Source organism: Callorhinus ursinus, unplaced genomic scaffold (assembly GCF_003265705.2).
Source record: "Callorhinus ursinus isolate GAN/ISIS: 27379988/994484 unplaced genomic scaffold, GSC_fseal_2.0 scaffold12, whole genome shotgun sequence".
In the NCBI taxonomy this organism is placed as follows: Eukaryota; Metazoa; Chordata; class Mammalia; order Carnivora; family Otariidae; genus Callorhinus; species Callorhinus ursinus.
Window position 1 is genome coordinate 68,700,360 of NW_027397074.1, and position 22,421 is coordinate 68,722,780.

The 22,421-nt window shown below is 45.1% G+C and overlaps 1 protein-coding gene across 6 annotated transcripts in view; it reads left to right on the forward strand.

Annotated features, from left to right (window-relative positions):
* The first annotated feature begins 1,391 nt into the window (after nucleotides 1-1,391).
* The window catches only part of STRIP2 (striatin interacting protein 2), a 46,096-nt gene continuing 25,066 nt past the window's right edge, over nucleotides 1,392-22,421 (forward strand). The window contains exons 1-13 of one of the 6 annotated variants that reach the window (XM_073899178.1): nucleotides 1,392-1,566; nucleotides 8,063-8,132; nucleotides 10,925-10,999; nucleotides 12,016-12,150; nucleotides 13,517-13,637; nucleotides 14,629-14,697; nucleotides 14,895-15,001; nucleotides 15,735-15,862; nucleotides 16,986-17,189; nucleotides 18,469-18,704; nucleotides 18,970-19,035; nucleotides 19,826-19,889; nucleotides 20,819-20,890. In XM_073899178.1, coding sequence (XP_073755279.1) covers nucleotides 1,438-1,566; nucleotides 8,063-8,132; nucleotides 10,925-10,999; nucleotides 12,016-12,150; nucleotides 13,517-13,637; nucleotides 14,629-14,697; nucleotides 14,895-15,001; nucleotides 15,735-15,862; nucleotides 16,986-17,189; nucleotides 18,469-18,704; nucleotides 18,970-19,035; nucleotides 19,826-19,889; nucleotides 20,819-20,890 — 1,476 coding nt within the window. In that variant the 5' untranslated portion in view covers nucleotides 1,392-1,437. Of the gene's footprint in view, nucleotides 1,567-8,062; nucleotides 8,133-10,924; nucleotides 11,000-11,429; nucleotides 11,585-12,015; nucleotides 12,151-13,516; nucleotides 13,638-14,628; nucleotides 14,698-14,894; nucleotides 15,002-15,734; nucleotides 15,863-16,985; nucleotides 17,190-18,468; nucleotides 18,705-18,969; nucleotides 19,036-19,825; nucleotides 19,890-20,818; nucleotides 20,891-22,421 lie in introns of all 6 variants that reach the window. The other 5 variants (XM_073899181.1, XM_073899179.1, XM_073899180.1 and 2 more) reach the window with 5 other exon arrangements.

Genomic DNA, 22,421 nt, shown 5'->3' on the forward strand with positions numbered 1-22,421 from the left:
TCTCAGAATTGTAAGTTCGAGCTCCACGTTAGGTGTAGAGATTACTTAAAATTTAAAAAAAAGTATTACTAAGAAAAGAGAGTTGTTCCTAAGATATAGGAAGGGGGAATAATTCCTTTGAGCCTCTTACTTTGGGGATATAGTAGAAACTATACGAATTTTGAATCCAAGCAGACTTGGTATGACTCCAACACAGCCTGAGTGGGTTGAGAAGGGTCAAAGGAAGGCTTTCTGGAAGAAGAGGTAATAACGAAATAGAATCTTCACAGAACAATAGAAGTTAGCACTTAGAAGAGCAGAAAGTTTTTTCTAGAGAGAAAGAACTGCAAAGACACAGACAAGATAGAATATGATACCTTGGGAACTGCAAGGAGTAATCTCTGAGTCCTGGTTTTCTCAACAGTAATACAAGATTAGTGAAAACAACCTGTCAGAGTTGAAATACCATGTGATATCTGGAAAGTGTCTAGTGCAATGCCTGGAACAAAGTGGCAGCTCAACAATTCCCCATTTTGTTCCACCCATTCCCCTCAGGCTGCTTGTTTGGGACTTCTAATTACCAACCCAGACAGCTTAAATATTTACTGTAAACCGCTTTTTATATAAATTCGGAGCGGCAGACGACACAGCCTCCTTTGTATAGAGCCCTTAGGAAGGATCTTAGAGGAATGAAGGAAAGGACTGGGGAGCAGGTGGGGGCTTGCTCTCCATTCAACATTTCTCCCTAGCTCACACCTGAGGAAGGTGCCCCACTTCAGAGGAAAAAGACAGATGACCAGGAGCAGCTCTGAAGGGCGCCAGCAATATCAGCGAAGTGAAAACGCCTCACCCGACCCCTCAACCCACTATCTCCTAGCCAAGCCCTCACTCCGGACGGGAGGAGCTCTCAGAGAGCGGGTCCCTGGTTTCCTGCGGTGTCCCTGGCTACCCGGCGTTGCCACGCCTCCCCTGCGACTGACACGGGACTTGGGGCTTAATGCGAGAGGTGGGATAGAGGTCCGTGGTAATGGAGAAAGGGAGACTGCAGTGGAGCAGGAGGCGGAGACTAGAGCTCCTCAAAAAGGTCGCTATTTGGGAGGGGGTGAGTACTGAGTGAGAAGCAAAAAGATAACCCGCCAGAACTCAAGGCCCAGAATTCGGGAGGTGGAGCCCGGAGCCTACCCCGGAGCCTAAGACTGACTACCAGCAACGCCGCAGGACTTAAAAAAAAAAAAAAACCGGGGGGGGGAAATCCCGTGAATGAGCCCTGCCCCCCCGCCTCCTCCAGGTCCCGCTTCGAGCCGTCGAATAACCAATTGCGCTGCGGGGCGGGGCTGCGGGGCGCGACCGCAGCCAATAGCTGTGGAGGGGGCGGGGCCTGGCTCCCGGCGCGCGGTGGCCGGGTCGCCCCGGGCAGAGATCGCGGAGCCGCTGAGGGGAGCCGCTGACTAGGGCCGCATGGAGGACCCCGCGGCGGCCGGGGCCGGGAGCTCGTCCACCAATAGCAACGGCAACGGCGGCGGCAAAGGGAAGCAGGCGGCGCCCAAGGGCCGGGAAGCGTTCAGAAGCCAGCGGCGGGAGTCGGAGGTGAGGAACCCGGAGAGCTTCAGTTGGGGCCGGGAGACGCCAGCGGGCGGGAAGCGGTGGCTGAGGTGATTCGGCCTGGTCCCTCTCCCCTTCCGGAGTCCCCGATGCGCTTGGGGTCGCCCCTTGGAGCGGGCGCCTGCGGGGTCCGCCGCAGCCTGGACTCTGGGCTCTGCAGCCCGGATCCCTCTTTGCCAGTCTCGTGCCGCGGGTCGGGGGCTTCTTCGCCTTCTGGCCTCTCCTCTGGGGGCGCGAAGATGTAGCGTGATATCGAGCATACCTGATACTTTTCAATGTGTATCTCACTTAATCTCTGCAGCCCCTTGAAGTGGGGATTCGTGTTTTAGATTTACGGGGGAAACGGGCGCGGAGAGGTTAAGTGACTGGCCTGAGGGATGGGGGGGGGCCGAGCTCCGCCGCAGTGGATAGAGGCGGGCGTGTGGGCAGCCGCCCCCCCACCCCAGCCCCGGGCTAGCGATCGGATCCAGATGTGCCCAGTGACTTCTGCGCTTCCCCTTCCCCCCGAGTGTTGTTGGCAGGCTCTTTAGGGAGTGCCTTCCACGACCTCAGGACCCCTACCAGTAAGAGTTAATGAGACAGGCTTCAGGCAGGGGCTGTACAGGAGGGAGTGGATGGAACTGTCCAGGATACAAACCCACAGATAGGAATATGAATGTTTGGGTCACTTCTTCTGAAAAGAAATGCTAACTAAGAGGATGAAAGGAGTGAATTATTAGTCCCCTGCCCCCTCATCCAGCCAGTTTCCATCAACTAGCCAAGAGTAGAATTGGATGTGAGTGGGGATCAGGAGAATAGACTACAAAATGTCAGATGTGGAAGGATCTGTAGAGATCATCTGTTTTAGCCCCTTGTTTTACAGAAGTAAGAGACAGAAGTAACTTGCCCAGGAGCATACATCTGGCATAGTGGCCAGGAGCACCAACCTTTGGGGTCAATCAGACCTGGTTTTGAATCCTGGCCCTACCATTTACTGTGTGACTTTTGGCAAATTGCCAAACCTCTCTGAGCTCATTTCTTCATCTGTAAAATGAGGTTAATACTACCTACCTCATAAGGTTGTGATAAAGCCAAGTGAGATAACTGAATGTCAAATGTTTAATTCAGTTCAGGCACAGGGCATGTAATTGGTCATGAGCTCACGGGGCCAGAGCTGGTACTAGAAGCCAGGTCTAACTTGTCCCAGCAATGGTTTACCATTTGAATAGTATATCACAGTTTCCAAAGGGATTTCATATATGTTTTACATTTTGATACAGACAAGGGGGAATCCATCACATTTTCTAAAAAAGAGAAGTGGAGGAGATGAAAAGACTGGCCCAGAGTCACACCACCTTTCGGAGGCAGAGATTAGCCTTACTGTCTTGCTAGCTAGATCAGGGTTCTGTCCATATCATCTCCCTCCCTGCCTCACTGTGAATCTGGCCTTTTATTTTATTTTACTTATTTAAGATTCATTTATTTATTTTAGAGAGAGAGAGAATCCCCAAGCAGACTCCCTGCTGAGCATGGAGCCCCATGAAGGGCTCTATCCCATAACACATGAGATCACCACTGGAGAGGAACCCAAGAGATGGATGCTCAACCCAGGCACCCCTGAATCTGGCGTTTTAGGGCACCCTGTGCCTCATTCCCCCATAGAGACATTGTTCTTGCTTAAATGTATTTTGGGGGGGGAGATGGTGGGTCATTCATTGATTCAAAAATTATTGAGTGCTTCCAACAAGCCCAGCACTGTTTAGGTGTTAGGAATACAGTGGTGAACAAGATAAGGTCTTTGCTCTGTGGAGCAAACAAACATTCTAGTCAGGGTAGAGAGACAGATAATATGCAAGTAAATAAAATAATTGGTTTCAGAATGAAACCAATTTGGGGGAATTAAAACAAGTAAGGAGGGGTGCCTGGGTGGCTCAGATGGTTGAGCGGCTGCCTTCGGCTCGGGTTGTGATCTCCAGGTCCTGGGATCGAGCCCCATGTCGGGCTCCCAGCTCAGTTTGCGGCTTCTGCTCCCTCTCTTCTCCGTCTCCCTCTGCCTCTCCCCTTGCTTGTGCTCTCTCTGTCTCTCTCTCTAATGAATAAATAAAACCTTAAAAAAAAAAAAAAAAGGATGTAGGAGGCCTTTTCCCTGCCTATCAAGTCTTCCTTCAAGAAAAGGGCTCTGATAGTACTTTCCTTTTGCCAGTGAATTCAGTATCCAGAGACTCAGAGCTTTCCACCTGCCCCACAGTTTTACCTCCTGGTTGTCTGCAGCTGCACTTTTTATGCTTGAAAATGGACAACTGCAGTGATTCTCTCCATCTGGGCTTATTGCCTGCCAAAAGGCTGGCTGGAAAGATTAGCTTTCCTCCACCTTCCACTGCGGCAGGAAAGCTGCTTTTTACCTGTCAGTACATTCCCTATCACCACAACACTCAGGTGCCAGACGTAGATGACTATCTGCCTTTCCTTCCTTCCCTCCGTTTGCTTTCCTGTGGAAGACAGTCCTCAGAGGAGATGGTTTTGTTTTTGTCTTTCCCCCCACCTCTTGTGCTTCTAAAGGATTACTGGAAGAGAATTACTGTTGGCGCCATTCAAGAGAGTGTCCTCATCCATCATTGTGTTTGTAAGGGACACTGGTTGACCTACCCTCTCTGAATGGCTTAGTGTATGAACATCCCAAGGAAAATAGGAAGCTAGAGAATAATTATTTACTTAATAAGAAGATTCTTTTTTTTAAAGATTTGAGAGAGAGAGACAGAGCGCATGCGCGCGCGAGCACAAACTGAGTGGCAGAGGGAGAAGGGCAGAGGCAGAGGGAGAGAGAGAATCCACAAGCAGACATCCCACTGAACCGAGAGCCTGACGCAGGGCTCCACATGGGGCTGGATCCCAGGACCCTGAGATCACTACCTGAGCCGAAACCAAGAGTTGGTGGTTTAACTGACTGAGCCACCCAAGAGCCCCTTAATAAGAAGATTCTTAACCAAATGATTCACCTCAGGCCTCTTTAGCCAGATCCCTTGGTTTAATTGGGTTCCAAAGTCCTTGACAAAGTTTTACTGGTTTGTGGCAAAATGAGGAAAATTTGGGGCATTAAAGTGAGTTTTTCATAAAATGTAGTTCAATACAATAAATTTAAAGGATGTATGCAATTTGGGGTGCCTGGCTGGCTCAGTTGGTAGAGCATGCAAACTCTTGATCTCTGGGTCATTAGTTCAAGTCCCATGTTGGGTGTAGAGCTTACTTAATAAATAAATAAAGGATTATGCTATTTATTATTATTTTTTTTACTAAACTTTTTACTTTAGAGTGATTTTAGGTTTACAGAGACGTTGCAGAGATGGTACAGAGGGCTCTTGTACCCCTTGCTCAGTTTCCCCGATGTCAGCTCCTCAGGTTTCCACGGTGCCTTTGTCCAAACTATGGAAGCAACATTGGTCGTTTGACTGATGCAAGGCTGTGTCCCTCGGGCGTCCTTCTCAGGCCCCAGTTATTTTGAGCCTGCTGTGGGCTGTGAGAATTTCTCAGTGAGCCTCCTTCATTCAGGGTCTGTCTGACATAAGGTGAGATTCCAGCCTTTCAGGTAGAAGACCACAGAGGTGACTGTCCTTCTGGTCACATCGTAGCAGGGAACATGTGACATCTTGTCACCGGGATGCTGGCTCTTGACCCTGCTGAAGGATGTATGCAATTTAAAACAGTGTTTTTCAAACATAGGGGGTAATCTGTGAGTTGATACCAACATTTTTTTAAAGAAATAGAATAATAGAAAATATCTACATCACATATAGTGATAGTGATACTATTTTGTTAAACTTTGGTCCAGTTTTGTATGTGTGTGTTGGGACATAATGTAAAGTTTATTTATTCTTTGATTTACAATCCAAAAACTTTGAAAAACATGCTGTTAATGACTCTTTTATTCTAATATTGTATCCTCATTTTGGGAGTATTAAACTATCCTTTTTGGAAATATATATTTTAAAAAGATTTTTAAGTCTCTACTTATCAGAACACCCTAAATGTCATTCCCACCCTCCACCTTTTTTTTTTTTTTTTTTTTTGTCTCTGTAACCTGGAAGTATTTGGAAAGCTTTGCTATAGTGGATTTAAATATGATTTGCATTGATGGCAGTGTAAATTGATAAAGTGGTTTTGGAAAACAACTTGTCATATACAAAGAACCATACAAGTGTTCATTCATAAGGTTTGATGCAATTCATTTCCTTTTCAAGAATCTATCCTTAGTTGAAAAAAAAAGAATCTATCCTTAGGAAAGTTCCTAAATATGGAAAAATTATAAGTGTATCACAGCTTCATACATATAGTAAAAAAAAAAATTGAAAAACAACTTAAATGTTCAACAATAGTGAACTGGTTAAGAAAACCAGTTATCTGTCCACTTAGCTGTACACTTAGCTGTTTAAAATGATAGTCATGATAATATGAGAATAATGCCTTTATAATATAATATTAAAATTTTAAGTACAGTAGGTAAAATTCAAAGTAGTATAACTGGGCGCCTGGGTGGCTAAGTCGGTTAAGCATAGCCTTCAGCTCAGGTCATGATCTCAGGACCCTGGGATGAGTCCCACATCCGCCTCCCTGCTCAGCCAGGAGTCTGCTTCTCCCTCTCCCTCTACCCCTCCCCTCTGCTCCAGTGCTCTCTCTCTCTCTCTCTCTCTCTCTCTCTCAAATAAGTAAATAAAATCTAAAAAAAATAACAAAGTAGTGTAACCATCTACATAGTACTACCAAGTGTTGGGTAGTGTGCTAAATGCTTTTTCTCTATTAACTCATTGAGTCCTTATAATGACCCTATGAATTATCTTCATTTTACAGATAGGAAAACTGAGCACTTCGTTTTCCAGTAATTCCCTGGCACCAATTCAGTTCTGACACTATCCGTAGTTAGCACAGACACCACAAGTTAAGGGCTCAGTCTCAAAAGATAGTCCCCATTTCAGATGCCAGCCACACCTGGGGCCCCCAGGCTACATGCACTTCTACCTGGCCAACTGTAAATTCAGAGGTTCCATGACCACCCCCACCCCTAACCCCGCCATCCCCAGATTCCATAATTTGCTACAGTGACTCACAGAGTTTAAAAAACTGTTCTGCTTATAATTACAATTTTGTTATAAAGGATACAACTCAAGAATAGCCAAATGAAGAAAGGCAAAGAAGAAGGTATATGGGGGTGAGATGGTGCAGAGATTCCACGCCCTCTAGGTTTCACCCTTCTAGCACTTTGGTGTACCCAAACCTAATTGTTTTAGGGCTTTTATGGAGTTTCATTACCTAGGCATGGTTGATTAAACCATTGGCCACTGGTTGAACTCAATCATCAGCCTCCTCCCCTCTCTGGGTGTGTGGCGAGCCCTGAAACTCTTAAAGGCTCACCAGGAGTCACCTCATTAGCATAAACTCAAGTTTAGAAGTTGACTGGGGCTTATGAATTACACTTCTATCAGGAAATTCCAGAGGTTTTAGGAGCTCTGTGCCTGGAATGTGGTCAAAGACCAAATACATTTTTTATACCACACTGAGGCACAGACAGATTAAGTGACTTGCTCAAGATCTCAATATGGGGTAGCTGAGATGCAAAAATTTTAAAATTTATATATACTAATGTATGCTGGTAGGAAATAACTCTAAAATTCTTAAAGAGGTTAGGGGGTGGGATCACATTAAAATATTTTTATATAGTATTATAAATTTATACATACAACATCATAGGAAATCTAGCTTTAAAACAACTTGGAGTAGGGGCGCCTGGGTGGCTCAGTCATTAAGCATCTGCCTCTGGCTCAGGTCATGATCCCAGGGTCCTGGGATCGAGCCCCGCATGGGGCTCCCTGCTCAGTGGGAAGACTGCTTCTCCCTCTCCCACTCCCCCTGCTTGTGTTCCCTCTCTCGTTGTCGCTCTCTCTGTCAAATAAATAAAATCTTAAAAAAAAAACAACAACAACCTGGAGTAGAAATACTACCTTATTTGACAATCCTAAAGTTGTCAACACTAGACCTGAGGTACTTTTTTTTTTTTTTAATAAATGAACTATGATCCAAAAAACGAGATTTGCCCAAAATCATACAGTGGGTTAATGACATAGCTGAAATTAGAATCCAGCTCACCTCTTTTGTTTTAGTTCATCTCATTGTTCTAGAAATCAGCTACATGCTCTTCTGGTCCATGTTTATGTAGGTCAGATACAGGCACAGATTGCATAGCTTTCATATCTGTTCACAATCCTAGCCCTTTACCCAGATTTTCTGACTTTATATAGGAACCTTCAGCCCTGCCCTGTACTGAGCCTTGGATTTTGGCTTGGAGGAGGGTACCTCTTGGATTAAAGATCCAGATGGGACTCTCCTAGCGGCCTCCCTGATCTAACGTTGGCCTCTAAGAGAAGAAGAAGAGAGTATAATGAGTATTAAATGAGAGTATAATATCCTTTTTCATTCCTTTTCCCAAGTTACTGCAAAGACTTCTCCATTACAGGGCTCTGTGGACTGCCCCACTCTGGAATTTGAGTATGGAGATGCAGATGGGCACGCAGCAGAGTTGTCAGGTATGAGGTAGAGATGGTCTGTGGAGAGTGGAAGGATAGCCAGGAGGAGAGGGCAGGGGTCTGTGATCTCCCCTGGCAGCTTGTCTGTTCTCCACATTCCCTCTTCTCTCCAACCTCCAGCAGTAAATATGTTTGCTTTTACATTTCCTTCTGTGAATTCTCCTTTGGCTACAGTATTCTTCACTTTTATTCTATCACTCTTTTCTGCTCATCCTTTATTCTCTTTTGGTGCACTCTCAAATCTGTTTTCTTTCCACCTTTTCCCTATTCCTCCTGTTTCTTTTCCCATATTCACTCATATCTCTGCATGCATGCCCCCTTCTTTCTGCCACCCTCTCCCTCTCTATCTCTGTCTGGGTTTTAGCTTAGGCTAAGTGTGATCTCCTCACACTAAGAGCCTCCATGTTACATGTGCTATGAATGCCAGTTATTAATAAACGGGCTTTGGGTGGCGATGGTGTGAAAATTAAATATTCTGTCACATGGAAGTGACACTTTGAGACATGCTTTTTCAGAGAAAAGAGACAAGAACTTTTAAAGAAGTTCTTGTGAATAAGCACAGGGAATAAATTTGTGATGAGTGACAAAGAGAGAGCTGAGTTTAATAACCAACAAAGGATTAGAATTCCAGATAATATATTTCATATATGTATGTGTGTGTGCGCGTGTGTGTGTGTGTGTGTGTAGAAAGAGAAAAGAGAAGAACAACCCAATAGACAAATAATCAAAGAATATGAATAGGAATTCAGAGAATAGAAAACCATATGGTCAATAAATATATGAAACGATGTTCAACTACATTAGTAAATGAGGAAAAGCAAATTAAAATAATGAGGTATTATTTCATATTCATCGGATGGCAAAACTTAAAAGCCTGAAGTTGGTGAGGGTGCAGAGAAATGAGTACTTTTATGCACTGCTTGGCATGAGGGAGCAGAATATAAAATTGGAAAGCAATTTGGTCATATCTAGCAAAGTTGAAGATGCACACATATTATGACACAGTGACTCTAGATGTATCCTTTAAAGAACATTTGGGCACAAGAAAACATGTATAAACATGTTTATTGTGGCCATTGTGAAAAATTTAAAACCACTTAGGGGAATGGATAAACTGTAGCATATCAGTATAGTAGGCTACCACATAGCCGTTAGAATAATTGATCTATATCAATATGTTTCAATATCAATAAATGTTAAAAACGTAGTGTTGAGAGTGAAAGAAGCAGTGACAAAATAATTTATACATGCATCCAAATACTGCTTAAACACACAAACCTAAAAGATATTTCTGGGAAGTCTAGTTGCACACTTGATTAAGAACAGTGTCAGTTAAGTAAATGGATGTGTTCAGTACACTGTCATGTAAAAAACTATTGAAAGACATACTAAGAATTGTTTCTACGAAAAATAATATATATAATATCCTGTTTGGGTAAAAGCTTTCAAGCACAACAATGTCATGTTGTTTACAGGTATATACATATGCAGTAAAAGAAAAACAGGCATGTAAAGGATACATACCAATATCATTAAAATGGTTAAGTCTTGAGATGGGAATGAGACTGGGGAGGAAAAGGAAACTTTAGACATCTGAAGTAAATATAACAAGTGTAAATGTTTGTTTAATCTGGGTAGAAGATACATAGGTTATCTTATGTATTCTGTATCTGTCTATGAAAATTCATGATCTAAAATTTAAAAATAAAAATGAAAATATTTTAGTACCTAACAGCCTTGCTCCCTTCTCTGACTGGGTTCATGCTGTGCTCTTAAAAAACATACATGCACACTACCCACTGAGCGCTGAAGAATATCAGAGTCAGAGATGGGATTTGCTTCTGGTCAATCCAGGATTCTGGAACTCAGGACTCAAAAGCCCTGGCTCCCAGACAAGGTGTTTCTCAACCATTATACAGCTGGCTGGAACATAAGTGAATTTCTCTTTGTGAATTATCTATGACCTAGTTAAATTTCCAGCAAGGGTCTGTTACAGAGTTTTGAGGAAATCTGTTCTGTCACTTATTGACTTCTCAACTTCAAATCTCATCCTCTGTAAGATGAGGGTACTTCCTGGTATAATGTTCTGGAGTGTGTGTGTCTGTAGGAAAGGCATTTTTATTTCTCATAAACTCTCTGCATTTTGTATTCAGAGGCTATTGTTAACAAAGTTAGATTTTCTTGGGCATAAGCAGCCCTTTGGCAACAATAGCTGCTTCTATGTTGTTTGATGCTGTGTCTACCTGGGTGGCCATGGGCAGGAACCTAAACTTCTATACCCTTTGAGGAAACTCAGCAGGGAGAGAATGAACAGGCTCCAACCCCAAAGGGCCATCTAACACATACTCTCCAGCCTTTACTCTGGTTCCTTGAATAGCACAAGGATCTTGCCTCTAAATTTCAGGCATTGTGTTGCCCCTCTCTTCCCTAGAGACAGGATAGTTTCAGTCTGGGTTGACAAGCAGAAGGGGTTGCAGCCCTAAGAAACAGGATTGATGACAGTAAGCCTTTTCTGCTTCATCCCTCCTCCTGGCCCTGACCAGTGTTGAAGACTGCCTTCTCTGCTGTAGCAGCCAGCTGGCAGGAGGGGGACAGGTTTGATGGTTTAATCACCCAGGGACACAAGTGGCTATTTTTAACTGCTCCGAAAGAGAGGAAGCTGGCTCTGGATTGAATTGGACACAGGAATGTGTTGGAAGCTTTAGCTCTTTCATGCCACCCTCTCCACCCCAGGCCCCTTCTGTAAGGGTCTGCTGAATGTTTGTGACTCTGTCCTATCTTTCCTGACACAGAATTATATAGCTACACTGAAAACCTGGAATTCACCACTAACAGGAGGTGCTTTGAAGAAGATTTCAAGACTCAAGGTGATCCCAGATTCTTATTCATAGAGACCTGCTTTCCTCCCCCACACCCCATGATATCCCAGCCTGATCTAGAAAAAGCCCAAAACAAAGTATGATTCTTCTTCGTCCTCTCCATAACCACTTCTCTATCCCTTCTTGCATATGGGACACAGAGTTTCCTATAGCTCAAGTGGAGAGGCCATGGAATGGAAGCAGGAGAAGCCTGAGCTCGGTCCCTTTCACTGATATAAAGGCCCCAGAGAGCAGAGGGATGGGAACTGGGCTGGTGCCCTGAGGCCTGATTGAACTCTGTTCCTAGTGTAGTCCTTGACTTTAACATTCAATCCCTGCCTCCAACTCTGCCTCACTCCTAATTGCATCTAATAATAATTCCATGTGTCCACACTGATCCTCTCAGACCTCCATCTCCTTACTTGGTCAGTGAATTCAGTTTGCAGCTCAACAGATGTGTGGTGAGAACTGTTTTGTGCGAGATGCGGGGAGCAGGGCTGAAAGTGAATTTGCAGAATCTTCAAAGAGATTATAGTCCAGTGGCAGAGGGGAGGTGTGTACATCACAAAACTTACTGAGGCCAAAAGGAAAGTGGTAAGTATCATAAGAGAAGTAAAAGGCATCTTGGGGGTACTGGAGGCAGGGTAGTATCTTGGGGGACAGAGCTTCTGGCTGGAGCATTAGTGGGAAAGAGGTAATTTAGTATTGGACCTGTAATGATGAATAGGAATTGAATATGTAGGGAAAGAGGGAACTCCTTGGAAAGGCATAGAGATAGGACAGAACAGGCTCTGTGTGGAGAATAAAGGGGATATGGAGGAAGATGAGCTGCAGAGTGGATTCAGCCAGAACTTTGGGGGTCCTTTATTTCTCCAATCTCTTATTCTTTCTCAGCTAAATAAAGAAAGCTTTTGAAGAGAAGAATTTGTTGGGGGTGGGGATCAGAGGTGGGTATGTTATCAGGAGCCTTTCCAGGAAGGGGAGGCAAAAGCTGACACTGGATCTGTATGGCCTTTTTTCCCCAGTGCAGGGCAAGGAGTGGCTGGAGTTGGAGGAAGATGCCCAGAAGGCCTATGTGATGGGACTCCTGGACCGACTGGAGGTGGTCAGTAGGGAACGGCGACTGAAGGTGGCCCGGGCTGTTCTGTACCTGGCCCAAGGCGAGTGGCCACCTTTGCCAGCTTGAGATGGGTGAAAACTAGGGAGAGAAATGGTGTTATCAAGACTAGGATGAGGCAAGCCATGCTAAGAAAGCAAGGTCCCTGCCTCTCAAGGAGAGATCTTGTCAAGTGCTAGGAGTAACCTGATGCTTATAAGGAAGTTAAGGAGATGGTGGTGGGTACTATCCTGGATCCCTTGGAATTGGCCTTTATCTTGCCAGGCAGGGCAAGATTTCTTATAAAGTTCCTTTTTCCTTCATGTGGGCTATAATCATATGTGGAGTTTTAGTAAGAGAGTCAGTGTGGCTAGAGTTGATGTACCACCAGCTGAGCATGGAGGCTTCTTTCTTCAGCTATGGCACTGACCTCCACTGACGGGAGGTAGTGTGGTGCCACAGATTCACACATGGACCTTCTGCGTTATTTCTCATTGGCATTTAGAGAGTTCAAGCCAGCATAGCAGCAGGAGTGGATGCGGTGTGTAACTGGGATCAGAACTCAGTGAGATTAATTGAGAAAACCTTCCCAGAAGAGACCTATTAGCCAGGTGTTGGAAAGAGAAATGAGATAACCTAACTGGAATAGTAAAAATATGCCCTGAGATCATAATAAGAGGACTATTGGCAGAACCAACTAGCTGGGAGCTAAAACAACAACAACGACAAACAAACAAACAAATACAAAAAAACTATAAAAGAAAATAATAAATGGATAGGAATGAGAGTGGTAAAGGGAAGACTACAGCAAACAAGGCAGTGCCTACCATATCTCTCGGGTCTGGTGCTCTGGCCAACTTCCAACTGCTAGTACCTTTAACTTTTTACCTGAGGGCTTTCTCTGCAGTCCGTATAGGGTAGCCAGGAAGTGCTAGGGAATTAATGTGCTCCCCTAGTCCAGTAGCACTGATCAATGAGTGACAGGAGTTAGTGGATGAATAGCCCAATTGCCTCACCCTTCTTGGGTGGGATGATTCTGAGAGTGTAAAACATATACTGCTTCCCAGAGCTTCCCCAACCTGGGTCCAGCTCCTTAGCTACCTTTTCTTCCCTATCTCACTTCCCCACTTCTCTACTAATGGTTCCTGGGATCATGTCCCAAATAGACTGCTTGCATTTGAATCCTTCTCTCTGGATCTGCTTCCCAGGGAACTCAAACTTAAGACAGGCCAGTGATAAGCACATTGGACCTGACTCTGGAGACTGTTTCTCCTCTTTCCTGCCTCATTCAAGGAAGTTCTGGAGGGCCCTTGCCGTACTTTGTCGGCCTAATTGTTGGGCAAGGTGTTGGAAGATAGACTTAAGATCATGGGGCAGGGTGGAAAGAACTGGATGCCCCTCAACCCATATGACACTGTCTGGTTCTTTAGGCACTTTTGGGGAATGTGATTCGGAGGTCGATGTGCTACACTGGTCCAGGTACAACTGCTTCCTGCTCTATCAGATGGGGACCTTCTCAGCCTTCTTGGAGCTACTCCACATGGAAATCGAGTGAGAAACCTTAGGGGAGAGCCGGCCTAGACAACCCCCTTCCTTGAAGTGTGCCTCATGTCCTATGCTGATTCCCTCACTCTAGAGACCTCTGTGGGAGCAGAGTCTATTCACACCTCAGCCCAAAGCTTACTGACACTTCCCCTCTATCCAGCCACGCTCTCTGATAGTCTGTCCTCTTCCCTGAGGTTGGGCTCATCAATAGCTTTTGCCCCACTTAACAGCTTCAGTCCTGGGCTTCAGGGTCCTATCCTAGGTGGGTTCCCTTTATATCTAAACACCTTCTCAACTCAGCCTAACTCTGGAATCCATGAAGGAGACTGTTCTACCTGAGAACATGATCCAAGAGGGACAGGACCAACTTCTGTTGCCGTGCCCAATTTCTTTCCCTCATAGGTCATAGCTCTAGAGGTGGCCTTATCTGCTGCTACCACTATAGTGATCCGTCATTTTATCTCATGCCTATTACCCAGGAGTTTAAAGAGGGGAGATTGAAAGGGTTCCTTAGGGGCGCCTGGGTGGCTCAGTCGTTAGGCGTCTGCTTCGGCTCAGGTCATGATCTCAGGGTCCTGGAATCGAGCCCTACATCGGGCTCCCTGCTCCGCGAGAAGCCTGCTTCTCCCTCTCCTGCTTCCCCTGTTTGTGTTCCCTCTCTCACTGTCTCTTTCTGTGTGTCAAATAAATAAATAAAATCTTTAAAAAAAGAGAAAAGGGTTGCTTAGCATCTATTTTGTGTTCAGCACAGTGCTAGGCACAGTGTGGATTATAAGTGGAGGGGTTATCAGAGATCCTGCCCTTGCCCATCTTCCCCACAGATAAAGGTTTACTGAGGTGGCAAAGGAATTCAATGGGTTCCTTTACCTTAGACCAATTTCTTTTAGCTACATAGCCAGGGAATAGCAGGTACTCACATTTATGTATATGATAAGTAGGGACACAGGGTGTAAAGAGGCCTTATGAGTTCCTGTTCTCTCCCTCCTCCCCATGGCAGCAACAGCCAGGCCTGTAGCAGTGCTCTTCGGAAACCAGCCATCTCCATTGCTGATAGCACAGAACTCAGGTAAGTTGAGCTGGCCCTGGGATTAGAACAAGGGATAGTTAACAGTGGGTTACCCTTGGCCCAAGTCTCAGATATACCAGACTACTAGTAGTTGCTAATTCCACTGGGTCGGGCTCCCACAGAGATCATCCCCAAGGTCTCTGACTATAGGCTGGGAGCTGCTTTGGGAACCTCTTGTAACCCTTCTATAACCCCAGGGTGCTGCTGAGTGTCATGTACCTATTGGTGGAAAATATCCGCCTGGAGCGAGAGACAGACTCCTGCCGGTGGAGGACAGCACGGGAGACCTTCCGCACTGAATTGAGTAAGAAGTGGCATTTGAGGAAGGGTTGGGATAAGATGCTGATGGTGGAGGGGAAGCATAACTTCTGCGCATCTGCAGAGAAGAGACAAATAGCTTTTCCTTCCTTCCTTCCTTTCTCCCTCCCTCCCTCCTTTCCTTCCTTCCTCCCTTCCTCTTTCCAAATTAGCATCCATTCTTTTAGGGCAAAGATACTGCGTGGTAGGCGTGAGGACCTGGCTTAACTTCCCTTGTGTCTATGAGTTAGTACCAATCATGTGTCATTTCTGTGCCTTGATTTCCTTGGTTATAAAATGGAATAGCCATCCATCTCCCATTTCATCATCAATCTCACATGAAATGCTGAGTTGAATCGCCTTGAAAATATTGATGTTGTCATCACACAGGGATAAGATATGAAGGCCTATGGAATTTTTAAAATATATTAGATTGATGTGGGAAAGTGAGTTGTGATCTATGAAATACATTGAGTCCTTTGGCCAAAAAGGAACATCTTTATTACTATTACTTCTAGTTTGGTATCCACCCTCAAGCTTGGGAGCTAAGCCATTTTACCTCCATGGCCTTCCTTCCTGTTCCTTCCCTCTGGGGATTCTCTAAGCCTCCTTCTAAGGAACAGTACTCAAATTCTTGGAGGAGGTAAGAGCCTACCTCACTGCATCCAGAAGCAGGGTTAAAGGGGCAGGGTTTCAGCACTCTCATCCTCACTTTCTCACTTCTCTCTCCTCTTCCCCAGGCTTCTCCATACATAATGAGGAACCTTTTGCCCTTTTGCTTTTCTCCATGGTTACCAAGTTCTGCAGTGGCCTGGCTCCCCACTTCCCCATAAAGAAGGTCCTGCTTTTGCTCTGGAAGGTGGTCATGGTAAGTGGCTGATCCACCCCCTCCTCCCCACGCCCATCTCATCAGATCAGCAATGCCCCTCTGCCACATCACTTTCTTCTAGTCTGATTCCAGGAGACTGGAGCTAGGCAGAAGAATAGGGAGGGCAGCTGTTAGCCAATGGAGAGAAATCATATGTTCTGTGTCACAGCAGGTTACCTATTTCTGTTGGACTGACGGGAGATGTCACTCTATGAGTTAGGGTGTCATTGCACCTTCCCATGATAGAGCTGACATTTCATGGAAAGAATACTGGTTGAGAGTTGGGAGATCTACCCTCCGCTGATACTGAGGAACCTCAGACAACTGTCTCTGCCTCAATTTTTCTAGCTATAAAATGGGATTTACTACCTGCCCTCCATCCAAATAAACAGAGGATTTGCTTTAAAAAATAATGAAGTCCTGGGGCACCTGGGTGGCTCAGTCAGTTAAGTGTCTGACTCTTTAATTTTGGCTCAGGTCATTAGCTCAGGGTCGTGGGATCGAGGCTTGCGTTGGACTCTGCGCTCAGTGGGGTATCTGCTTCTCTCTCTCTTTCTCTCTCTCTCTCCTTCTGCCCCTCCCCCTGCTCACATTCTCTCTCTAAAATAAATAAATGAATCTTTAAAAAAAATGAAGTCCTTATAAGTGTATGGTTACAGCTTTGTTACTAATTATTAAATCTGATCCTTCACCTCTGGCTCCCACCCCACAGGACTTCCTGAACAACATACCCTCCAGAGCGAGTTTCATAGGGGGGAACTAACTTTGACTGCAGAAGAAATTGAGTGACTCGGGCTTTATAGCATCTGGTTGTACTCCTTAAAAAGGGGACACAGTTTCCCTTTTTTTTCTCCAGTGGAAGCCCCCAGAAGTCCCTTTCCTAATTCCTGGTGATGTTTCCAGCCCTGAGTCAATAAATAATGCTTTATCCTGACCCCTGAGCTTCTAAGACTGGGGATAGTAACTACATTTGTCCCTTCCTGTTTTATTACTTCTTAGTTAAGAAGGGAGTACAAGGGGACTGGAGAGTGTGGCTCTTCCTCTCCATTCACATTTCCCTGACCTTGTTCCCTCTGACTTCCCTCTTTTCCTCTCCTCTGCCCCTTTCCTGTTTATACTGTAGTTTACCCTTGGTGGATTTGAGCATCTACAGGTTCTCAAGGTACAGAAGCGGGCAGAATTGGGGCTGCCTCCACTGGCTGAAGACAGTATCCAGGTGGTGAAGAGCATGCGTGCTGCCTCCCCGCCCTCTTACACCCTCGACCTGGGGGAGTCTCAGCTGGCACCACCACCCTCTAAGCTGCGAGGCCGCCGTGGTTCTCGAAGGGTATGAACTAAAGCAGACAGTGGTGTTTTGATACTAGTAGGCCAAAAATTAAGATTCTGAGCTACTCTGGATGTGGTAGGAAAAGGCAGTAAATGACGAGGTTCATCCTACCTCTGATTGGCCTTGTGACCAACCTGAAACCTTGGAGTCTGTACTTTGGCTGCTGTCTTCCAACTCCAGAAGGCTCCCAGGCTATCATGATGTAACACTGTTCATATTACATCATAGATCCATATCTTGCTACAGGGTCATTGGCCCAGACCTGGTATGCCTGGAGTTATCCTGGCCAACAGTTAGGGCATAATCCTGGAAATAGGGACCCAGATCACCTGAACAGGGCTCCCAGCAAATCCACATGCATGGGGTAAGGCGCTTTATCATTTTATTGATAGCAAGGTTTACTCTGAGCCAGCCATGCTCTTGTCTGGCCCTGGAACCAGAGGTTTACATTTAGGAGGTGATTAATTAGTATTCTAGGTATAATCTGCATCCCTGGAAAGGTCAGAATGACAGGTTGCCCTGAGACTTGACCATGTACCCACAAACTCACCTCCCTGAAATACCTGAGTTCACCAATTACAGGTGACAGGACCAGACAGTCATGTTCAGTAATCTAGTCTACATAATCTGCAATGTGATTTTTTTTAACCTTTATTTTTTGTTTTATAAAGTAATGCTTACTCATTGTACAAAATTTGGAGCAAATATAAAAATGTGAAGAAGGGAGGAACAAAGAAAATCACCTACAAGCTTAATAAACCAGAGGCAGTCACTGTTAACTTTTTGGCCTATTTCTGTCCAATCTTTTTTTTTTTGACAAGATTTAAAATTCCAAACTTGCTTCCCTCTGCCTAGCAGCAAGCCTCTGTCCTCCCCTTCCTCAATCAGCCAGCTGGTGTAAGCTCACAGAAGGCAAACTAATTGAATGTTCACCTAAGCAGAGCATAATAAGGAAGGAAAGTGCTGGCAAAAAATAAATAAATAAATTAAATTAAATTAAAAAATCCATGCTTTCTGAAAGCTAAGTAACTGACTTTGGGATTATGTATGCTTTGTTCCCCAGCCATAGGCTTGTTTGCCTGAGAGGTGCTTGTCCTGGGATTGGGCCTGGTGGATATACTAGGGTTAAGGTGGGGTGGGGGATATTCTTATAAGAGCTGGGTTGTTACTCCATGTATCCTAAAGTCTAGTAGCTTATGGGTAGAGGGTGACCTCAGACAAGGATGCTCAGAGTGAGATCTCTGTACACCTTCTCTCCACCCTCCCAACCCCCACCCAGCAACTCCTCACTAAGCAGGACAGCCTGGACATCTACAATGAAAGAGATCTCTTTAAGACTGAGGAACCAGCCACAGAGGAGGAAGAGGAGTCTGCTGGTGATGGAGAACGAACCTTGGATGGAGAATTAGACCTGCTAGAGCAAGACCCTCTGGTGCCACCTCCACCCTCACAGGCATCCCCTTCCGCTGAGCGGGTGGCCTTTCCCAAGGGCCTACCCTGGGCCCCAAAGGTCAGGTAGGTTTGATAACTCCGGGGGACCCTGAATTTTGGGATTAGAATCACTGAAGGCCCACGATGCAGTGGTCTACATGTTCAAGTCTCAGTAAGCTGGGCTAGAAGTCGAAACTCCTGGGTTTGAAGTTTCCTCTGTTAGCTGTTATCTTCCCCCACTGCTCTAATCCTCCAATCAAAGGGTTAGGAGTCCAGAAAGGTTCTGTCTCTCAAGGTTTGCCTTTTTTTTTTTCCTTTTCTGGGAATTGTCTCTCCACTGTCCTCTCAGACAGAAGGACATTGAGCACTTCTTGGAGATGAGCAGGAACAAATTCATCGGATTCACTCTGGGGCAGTAAGTGACTAGATGGTCAGAACTGGCTATACAGTGGTTCTTAGGGGGCCAGAGGAGTGGGTGGCTGGAATGAGAGATGTTGCCTGGTAGTTATGGTGTAACTTAGAGCCACTATGGGCCATCTGCTAGTGACTCTGGGCTGGTGCCATGGAATTTTTTTCCTTCCAGTTTCCTAGAGGAACTCTTATGTTCTTAGCCAGGTGTAGGACCTTGAGTGACAAGTCATTTCCCTCTTGGGCTTCAATTTCTTCAGGAGAGTGTTGGATTAGGTGGTCCCTAGGGGTCCTTCCTGTTTTAATAGGCCAGAATTTTGTGAAGAAGCAACATGGTCAGATCAGATCCAGCCTTCCCCCATATCTCCTCCCTCATGAATCCCTCACACTGGCTGGCCTCTACAAAATGGAGAAGGCCTTGTTCCCATGTTTCACTGTAGTTGGGCTACATGCCCTTTTAAGGAACCTACCACACCCTGACAAAGTAAATCCCCAAAAGACTATACAAAAATCCTAATTTTCAGGAACACTTCTGTGTGGCATTGTTCTTTTTGTGTCCTGAAGCAATAATGGGGGACATGGAAGCTTGCAGAGAAAGATCCAGAATACCGCATGTTGAAAGTGGCATGGTCCATGTAACTCCAGGGGATATCAGTAGTTCTCTATAGTTTTTTTAAATTTAAATTCAGTTAGTTAACATATAATATAATATTAGTTTTAGAGATAGAGGCCAGTGATTAATCAGTAGTTCTCTATAGTTTTGATGCTTATGATCTGGTATATCTCTCATTTCACAGGGACACAGATACCTTGGTTGGATTACCCAGGCCCATCCATGAGAGTGTGAAGACTCTAAAGCAGGTGACCAGGGCGGGCTCTCAGTCTTCAGGGATAGGGAGCCATCATTCAAGTTTGATGACCAAAGTCCTGGTTATTGACTCTTCTACCAGACACATTCTGTATTTCCCCAGCAGACATTTTGGCCAAAGAGGAAGAAATTAGGTCTCTCCTTATTTAACCATTTTCCTACATTCAGATAGATGAAAAAGTTATCCTTTCTTCCTCTCATGCCTTTTTCCTCCTCCCACCCTTCTTTCTCTCTTCCTCCTCCTCGCTTCCTTTCCTCTCACTTCTTTCTCCCTATAAGGCCACTAACTTCCAAAAGCCCAGGATTAGTAGCAGTCTTCTCTGCATCCAAAGTATATACGAGCACAAAGAGTAAAAATAGTCATCTCTTGCACAGACCCTGAACTCTCCCTCACCCCATCATCACTCCATACACATGCACACAAGCATACTCACACGCAGCAAAACTCTCAGGATAGTGGTCCAGGGACACGGGCCTGTTCTTCACTTCCCCTTGCCCTTTGGTTGAAGGTAAATACTTAACTATTTCTGCTCTTCAACAAATATGGGAACATAGAATAAACAGAAACACTGTATATGAAGCACCGGGCTCAATGTTAAGGGTACAAGGGTAAATAAGACTCCTACCTTCGAAGAGTTCATGTTCTGTTTGGGGTGACAACCCATATACAGGACATTTCCTTATCATTAAGGAAGATAAGCAAGAGGCTGGTACATATGTGGTTGGGGCCCTCAGTATCTTTTTCTTTTTCTTTTTTTTAAGTAATCTCTACACCCAACATGGGGTTCAGACTCACAACCCCAAGATCAAGAGTCATACATTCTTCAGACTGAGCCATCTAGGTGCCCTCCCTTTTTTTTTTAATTAAAAAAAAATTTTTTTAGTAACCTCAGCCTCTTAACTGATATCTTTTCTTCCCCAGCACAAGTACATCTCCATTGCAGATGTTCAGATCAAGAATGAAGAGGATCTGGAGAAGTGCCCCATGTCTTTGGTGAGTCAAGGGGCTCCTGCCCAGGAGAAAGGCAGGAGGAAATCTATCTGCAGTGCTGTCACAGAGCATATGTGCATGCTGTTGGGCTCTTATGATGTGCCAAGCAAGGCAAGGTCCGTACTTTCATGATACATTAGAGTTAGAGAAAAAAGAAAATAAGTAATTAAGGAAACAAGAAGACTATTGAGAATGGGAGATACAATGAAGAAAATTTAAATAGGATGACATGATAGAGGCATCTATCATGTAGGAGACTACTGTCAATTAGGCAGCCAGGATAGGTGGACCTCTGAGAAGGTGAGGGTTAAGCTAAACTGTGAGGTACAAGAAGGAGCTGGCCATAGGAATATCGGGGGAAAGAGCATTCTAGGCAGAGGGAATAGCTTTACCAAGGGTGAGAGCAAGCTTGGAGTAGTAGGGGTAGTGAATGAAGGCCTGTGGCTGGAACACAGGGGTGAGGGTTGGGGGTGTATGAGATGGAGTCAGGGAGGTGGCCTGGGGCCACTTTACAAAGGACGTGTAAGCAAAGATAGGGATTGTGAAGTTGTCTCACAATACAGAAGTAAGCCCTTGGAGATTTTAAGCAGGGGAGTGACATGATCTAATTTATATTTTCAAAAGCCACTGGCTGCTGTGTAAAGACTTTACCAGAAAAGAGTAGAAGCAGGGTGAAACATGGGGAGTTCTGTTTCATCAAGAGTTCTATTTTGGTCATACTCAGTTTTAGATATCCATTAAGCAGCCATGCACATGAGCAGCCATGCAATTGAATATATGTCTAGAGTTCTAAGAGAGGACTGGCCTAGAGAAATAAATTTGGGAGCTGTTGGCTTAGTGGACAGTGTTAAAAGCCATAGAACTGGCTGAGATAACCCAGGGAGGGAACAGAGATAGAGAATGGGACCCCGGACAAAGCCTTGGGGCACACCAGTTATGTTGAGGGTGGGATGAATCAGGAAAGGAGCCAGAAAAGAAGAGTAAGAGAAACACTCAGTGAGGTGGGAGAGAATGTGGGAGATTATGATACTATTAAAGCTAAGAAAAATTTTTTCAAGAAGGGAGTGATCAGCTCTGTCAAGTGCTGCTGATAAATGGATAAGACCTGAGGTGCCCATTGGATCAGGCAACATGAAAATAACTGGTGACCTTGATAAGAGCAACCTCAAGTGAAGAGGTGAGGCTAGTAGCCTAGTTGGAGTGTGTTGAAAGAGGAATGTAAAGAAAGGAGGTAGATGGTCAACACAGACAACATAGTTTTATTGTAGAGAGGATAGAAATGGGATGGTGGCTGAAGGAGGATGTGGGGTCAGAGGAAACTGTTTTATAGCTAGGAGACACTAGAGGCCCCCTCTATCGGGGGCCCTCCTTCTAAGTAAGTACCCTAGTGCCTCTGAGGCCATGGTCTGTCATGGCCTAGATAGCCTCAGTCTGAGTGGTGAGGATGCTGATGGTCAGGGTTAGAGGAAGGAAAGGGGTAGAGAAGGTGACATCATGCTTATATCTCTCACCTTATTTCTAGGCATTGCCCCTC